Genomic DNA, 7,263 nt, shown 5'->3' with positions numbered 1-7,263 from the left:
GAAGAACGCTTCTGTGCTGTTACCCACCATAGGGCTATCGTAGCCATCTGCATCAGCCTTCCACGTCGTTTTAAAACATGTGGGAGTGGTAGCCCGCATGATCGCGGTAGTTACACATGAATTCCAAGCCAGAGGTGATTTTGATTCCATTGGTTGCAGATTGTCCCGCGCTGCACTGAACAGAAAGAATGTCCCAGCTGAACTTGGCAGAAGTAATGAACGTACATACCTGGCCATCGGTTGTTCTTGCTGATCAGCATTCATTCCTCCTTCGTTGACATTCAGACAGTTCTTGGCACTGCCCGAGATCAAGAGTCCAGCATAGCATTTGGATCACTTTTAGTACAGTTGGCATTTCAATAAATGGGCTGTCTCTTCGCGCGATCGTCATTCAGCTGGTTGTTTTGGATGGTTCAAACCTGCTGTCATTGTCTCCTAGGCGAATGATCGGTGGCAATCAATGAGGTCTGGACTTACAGAAGCCGGTGGTGTTTGACATACTTGGTTTTTCTCAGATGGGAAATAAAAGTCTGAAAATCATAGCGGAGAAAAACACAAAATGCCTTAGCCGTCTGTTTCACTCCTGTACCATCGCTGTGCCGTGACTCCAAGTGGTACGGTCGTCCAGAAGCCTCTCTGAAGAGCAAATTTACGGCCGTACCCACCTTATCTCCCCGAGACTGGGTGACGAAATGACCGACCGGTCCACAACGAGAGGTCGGGTACCGGGACTGCTTGAGACGCGCCGCCGGACAGACCCGCCCATCCGCCGCCTTTACGGGCTCATTCACGGCGTGGTCGGGATGGTTCGAGGATAGTCTGGCAGCATTAGGTTTCATTCACTCGTCGTGCTCCGCTGGCATGTGTGTTTTCATTACCAATGTCATTCGAAGTTAATTTGGCGCGACACCAGCGGGCATTCGGCCGGACTGCGAGCGCGGACTGGTAATGAGGCGCCGTGCGGAACTGCGACGACCGCAATGTGGGCACCCGCGCCAATGCTTCTAGAAGACATTGCAACGTTACAACAGAAACAATTAATTATAACTGGCTTTTGCCAAGGCTGCAACGTTGACGGCGTCAAGGTCCTGCTTGTCGAGGGCTGGAGATGCCGCGAATGCCGTTGAATGGTTCATCCATTTCGCGCCGACCTGGGTGCTGTCGCCCACACACCAAAATGGACATCACGCGGCCCAAGCGACGGCACAATCCATGAGGGTCATGTTCAAAACTTTTGGATCTCGCCGACTGTCTCTACAGAGCACCAATGCCGGACTCTGTTCTCGCCTCCTGCGAGTCTCCTCTCACCTGGAACTTGCCGCCTAAACACGCCCAGCCACCCCGCCCTTGGCACCGCGGCCGCGTCGCCCGCCGGCCTCAGTCGCGTACGAAGACGAACTCATTGTAGTGATTTCCAGCGGGGTTCTCCTCCGAGTCGGAGCCGGGCTTCTCCGAGACCCCCGGGATGCCGGCCGTGCTGGAGCCGCAGCTGGCCACCAGGCGGAAGCCGGCGTCGTACAGCATGTCGAACGCCTGCTCGAGGAAAGAGTGCTTGAGAAAGAAGCGGCTGGTGTAGCGGTCCACGTGACCCCGGTCCGGGTCACGTGACTCGTTGAGCGTCTCGCCGAACGCCTCGCGACAGAGCGTGACGCGGCCCGACACCAGGATGCGCGCCAGCTTGCGGAACTTGACGTCGGCCAGGCCGTCGCGGCCGAACGCGCGACGTGCCGCGGTAGCCGACGGTTCACGCAGCCCGCGAGCGCTCGCCGCCCACCCGCAGTCGGCCGATGCTCGGTCGACTTGAGCGCCTCCTCCAGCTCGGCAGCCGGAAGAACTCGGCCTCTGCAGCAGCCGCTCGGTCCTCTGGAAATTCTCCGGCCGGATCACCTTCTGAGCTGCGAAGGTAGTCGAGCACGTAGCGGAGAGCAACGCCGTCGCGTCGGTGGGTCCGACGAAGTAGCGGCCCTTGGAGTCCGCGGCGGCGGCTCGGCCGCGTCGCCGGCGAACAGCTGGCCGAGCAGCGAGCCGGGGGCAGGCGGTGAGTGTGGCCAGTGAGGGTGGTGTGTAGCACACGCCGCCCACGTTCAGGTCCCACGATCGGCGGGAACTGCCGCACCGCCATGCTGCTGGCCGCCCGCTGCCCGCCGCCTCGACCGACTGCCGGCCGGCACGCGGCGGCAGACGCGCTGGCAGGCCAGCTCGGCGCGCGCTGGATCGATGGGTGGCGAGGGCCGGCTGTCCCGACCGGGCCCGGCCCGCCACGCCGACAGTGGGACCGACGGGCACCGGACGACACCGGACCGGCGCTCCCTCCCCTCCCCATCACAGGGGCGGTGTTCCAGACGTCCCCCACGCGACGACACCCGAAGCTAGCGCGCGCTGGAACGCATCAGCTTGTGGGGTATTGTGCGTTGTGCACTATGCTGCCCGGGCACTAGCTTACCACTGACGGCGACATGCGACGCGGCTCGTGCCGCCACGCTGTTTTTGTAGTCCAGCCGCCATTTTCCCATCACAGTTTTCTGACTCCACTCCACATCCTACTTCACTATGAGGCCCAGACTCGGTGTGGTCTGGGCCTCCCCCTCCCCCATGTCTCGTCCTCCCCCTCCCCCATGTCTCTTGACCCGAAGTTCGACTTTCCGATGGGTTTATCTGCTACAGATGCATCATGATAACGGCGCTGCTACAAACATTAACATCGCCTTGATACTGCTGACATTACCAGCCGGGCCCACCCCTTGCCCACTATGATCATTTACGACTACCGACGACAAAAGGTGATAGATATCGCCATCTGTATCAATGAGCTGACAGTTAATATCGCTGATTCCTAGCGCCAGCCGCTAATTAATTACATTTATGCGCATAGCAGAGGGCCCTACCACCTCCCAGCTGTATATCGTTACATCTCCCCATGCGGAGAGCTGCGCGGAGAATGCTACGATGTGGTCCGCGCAAAATAGCGCGCCAATCGGAGTGTCGGTGTCTAAGAACAGATTAATTGTTGAAGTTAGTTAAGATCTGGGTCTGAAAAGTTCCTCACTGGAGCTTTTCAGCTGCTGTGTCTGAACCGTTTGAAAAGCGTGTTGAACTTGGTGTCTTTTTCCCAACCATCCTGTTCAAACTATCCAATTTAAGATTGGGACTTGAAAGAACCTCGCTGGGGCTTACTGGCGGCTATTTCTGGACGGTTTGAAATAGTCTTGAAACGGCGTGAATTTCTCCAACCATTCTGCCACACCCTCCTGAGAATTTTGGGCTGTTTAAGGGAGGGTATTCTGGTCATGGTGAGCCGATGTGAACTATATTACTCACTTTAACACGCGCCAGGGTGGCTGTCTGAATACCCTTTGCTCAGGTGGGGAGTTAATTCCCCCTCCCCATGTAATCTTAAGAACTAAGAGACCTAGAGACACTAAATTCACAGGGTGGGTTGGCCTGTACGTAAACCCCCGTGTGTCCAAATTTAAAGCTTCTGAATCTTAACTCGGGTCGAATAAGGTCAGACAAAATCCAACTCCAAATTGGTGTTCACAGTGTCCCCAGACCTCCCCAGACCTTGAACCTAGACACCTGTTCTAAGAAGAGGCTGGTGTTGTTCATTTAAGTCAATGACCTTTTGGCCTTAAGAAGGTCATGGTGACCAAAATCCTATGAGATCGTTTTGGTGTTTGCATTTAGATAAACGTCAAGGATATCGCTGGGTGGTATGTTCCAAAATGTGTTGACCTGGTCATTTCAGGTCAATTATCTATTCTAATCTTTAAGGAGCTCATGTGAGATGTAGTTTGTTGTCCCTGTTATAAAGAAATCGAAACGAGCACCACAAACTACCTCATATAACAAGCTTTCAAGTAAAAAGGCAGGCTGGTTTTGCTCCCAATCTGATCTTCATACCTGGCCCTAGGTCAATGAAATTTATTGTAATCCTAAATTAAAGTGCCTGAAAAGCTATCTCAGAGATGTATGGTTTCGCGTAACACTCCGTTGTCACATCACGTTGAACGATTTCCTAGAAATTGCCTTCGGTGATGACCATGGCGAGACTTTGACCCTCCGTAGGTCAGCAACCTTGCATGGTCCATGTAGTGTTTATGCTAAAAGATTTCCTAAAAACTGACTATAGCTATGCAAAATTCCGCGTAGCTTCGCCCCGCCGTTCGTAACTTAGTTTGTGAAAACCTTCGGGATCAAGTTGATCCCCCATCCCAGCGCGTGTTAAAGCTGGACATCTACAACGATATGCCCTGGTGATACATGGCGATATACATGAATGACCTCAGCATGAGGGTGGTGGATCGGGAACCGAAAATATTGGGTGACTGGCCTGGCAAGTTGCATGAGACTCGTACAGTTACGGAGGCAGACTCCTTCGTGTTTTTAAATAATTGTCGCTTGAATAAGTGGGAGTCATTGCACAAAGCTGGCATCTTCTACAGCTGACAGATTTCGTTATGAGAAGCTACAAATGTTTTGATATTCTTCATTTCGTAGGCTTTTCAGAGTTGTTTCGCAACAGAGGTGTGCATCAAAAGATGAGGCTTTCTTACATTGGCTCGTGCCCAAATATGTGCGTTACACTAGAAGCTACAGTAACTATGATGACCTTTTGAGTTGACAGAGCTGGCGTGCCTGGTACTTCTTGCTTGCTGATGCCGTCTGCCCACAGTTTAGCTGTTTAAATCGCATCTTCCTGGAACAGAGCGCGGCATTTGTCTGAGATAGCCCGTGAGACAAGCTATCAGTTACCTTCTGAGATCCCAGAAACGGGCTGAATGAATCCACACTCGTCAAAATTCAATCACCCACGAAGTTCGGAAAAACTAAATAAAATGGCCTATCCACGCATCTAAATTCGGGCCTTATTAACGAGCAAGTGTAAGTCAGGCTTCATCCAGAGCGTATATGGCTGTGCAAGAGCATACGTATATGTGTATATATATATATATATATATATATATATATATATATATATATTCGGGGAGGATTCGGCGAGGAGGGTGCGGACGATCTGTGGTCGGTCACCGACTGTGTAATGACGCTCCGTATGGCCCCGTTCCAGACCATAACGACGGCCATCGGCCGCCCCCAGCGCGCCGTCGCCCAAGCCCGACAAATGTGCCGGCAGCCTGTCCGAGCTGCACCCCACGGCTGCTGCGCCGAGCGCTGGGAGGCGACAGCTTGGCACCTCCTCTGGGACGCATTGCGAAAACACGTGCCAAAGTTAATGTTCGCTGTGTTACAACTTGTCTTGTTCAATGCCAGCGCGATCATGTGAGCGCGCATCAAGGATGTTTGCAAACTTCTGCTTTTGAAGAGGTGCCGATGTGTCTGACTGGTTCAGACCCATGTGCTCACTTTTAACAGAAGTTCGTCGGGCCGCGATGGTGCACGGTCCTTGCGAACTGTTATGCATACGCTTGCGTCGCCAAGGCACGTAAATTTACAGTAAGTGTGGCATCTGCACTCTACCGTTGAGGCTGAAATCGGGAGCCCGCCATTGGCTGTCCATAACACAGTCAGAGAAAATGAGACAGCAGTTACCCAATTGCATGTCCCTTTCATCTTTACCCCGGCTGGGAGATAGTCTTGTATGTCGCCGCTGATAAGTTCCGACACTTTATGGCTCTAATTTTCGGACGCAGCTGAACCATATAGATTGCGGAATGGGGGCCGATTTACCGGCGAGCCGACGTTATGGGAGATCGGGATATGAAGTGCGTGGAGGTCCGGGTCATATGGACGATATAACTCGTGTCTGGTCGATGGAGCTGTAATCGACACAGCCTTCGCGCACCGCCGCCATCCCGACAACGCGGGCTGGCTCCGTTTCAGGATTGCGTCCGATCTACTCCCCATGGTATGGTGGTGCCCTCCCCAGTCGAACAGCCACTGGGGATAAATATATCATGCTTGCACGAAAGCCGCATGCATGCAGTATTGGTTGGTCGGCATTCCATGCGCAGTATGGTACTTCAGATGGCGCCCATAGATGGCACCACCAGTACAGCGCCCCACGTAGTACCGCGTCGCGAGACATTTGCTTAGATCATTTTTAAGGCACTTGATGCATCCGTACTGAGTCGCTTGGGCTAGGATTAATTTCACTTTTTTCTCTGTCATGTCTTTAACTATGAACTATATGGGGGGGGGGGGGGGGGGGTCCGGGAACCGGTGGGAAAGATCAGGAGAGTGACGTGTCTGGGCCTTTGACATTGTTTTCCAATGTTCTAGTGCACTATGTACTGATGTCTTATTGATTAATTATCGCCGAGCAACTAAATCATGATAAATGTAATCTTCCAAAGACCAAGTCTGTGGTCAAGTCATCGAAAACATGCCGCAAGGCTCGAGCATTCATGCATATAGCGACTATGTACGCAGGGCCGCTAATTCACGAAGGCAATGAAAGTCTCGAAAAGCAATTAAGACGCACAGTGCGTCATTAGGATGCAAATCAATGCCATGTCGCTGGGGGCGGCGCTTTACCGGCGTTAACGGCGCCGGCCCTTCGCGCAGTGAAGCAGGTGGCAGCCACAGCCATGTGATATATACTCGATGTCCTGGGAGCGCGAACATCTTAGCACAGGCAATGTGCTCGAGCAGTTCTCGTAGGTTCACGAGAAGTTCGAAAATGGTTCTCCGAACAACGTGCTCTCCGGAGAACGGTGTGATGTTATCGAACAGCACGAACTCGGAAGATGAACTGCTCCCATTCCGGTCATCGTTGTTGTTTAATTTATCGCGATATGTCAACAACTGCTGAGGCGGATGTTCTGCTACAAAATAACGTCGGGGATGAATGTCTTTCTTCAGCGAATGCTGTTGATTTGAACGCTCATAGATTGCACCCTTTATGCCTTCGTTGTAAAAGTGCGCGTGTAGGCAACAAGGAACATGTTTTGCCGACCTCAGCATCATGTGTCATAATTAGCTGGCCTGCTTTTCATATCGATAAAGGCGAATTGGAGCTTCGCTTACCTTCATGACATGCAAAACAACAATAGGGCATTGATGCACCACTCAACGCACCGCTCATCAATCCACAATGTGCATTCTTGTGGGCACTGATCAGGGATAGTTTGGTCAAAAGCAATCACGTGTCCCCGTGCTTAAAGAAACCACGCCCGTCGTGAGGACGGCGGCGGGCATTCGAAGCGGATATTTACAGCATCTTCGCAGTCAATCGCTGGCACCTATCCTGGGACGAGCAACGTTGGACTTCTACGTGAAAAAGGACGGATCGCGCCACCGAGAAAT

The 7,263-nt window shown here is 52.7% G+C and overlaps 1 protein-coding gene across 1 annotated transcript; it reads right to left on the bottom strand.

The window, feature by feature from the left end:
• Nucleotides 1–1,377: 1,377 nt before the first annotated feature.
• On the bottom strand, nt 1,378–2,513 carry LOC119091475 (BTB/POZ domain-containing protein KCTD12-like). The gene is given in 4 exon segments (XM_037214276.1): nt 1,378–1,716; nt 1,718–1,945; nt 1,948–1,985; nt 2,444–2,513. Coding segments are annotated over 4 exon segments (675 nt in total).
• Between the last annotated feature and the right edge of the window lie 4,750 nt (nt 2,514–7,263).

The sequence above is a fragment of the Pollicipes pollicipes genome, unplaced genomic scaffold (assembly GCF_011947565.3).
Source record: "Pollicipes pollicipes isolate AB1234 unplaced genomic scaffold, Ppol_2.1 Scaffold_3447;HRSCAF=4054_pilon_pilon_pilon, whole genome shotgun sequence".
NCBI lineage: Eukaryota > Metazoa > Arthropoda > Thecostraca > Pollicipedomorpha > Pollicipedidae > Pollicipes > Pollicipes pollicipes.
This window is presented reverse-complemented; position numbering and strand designations above follow the sequence as displayed.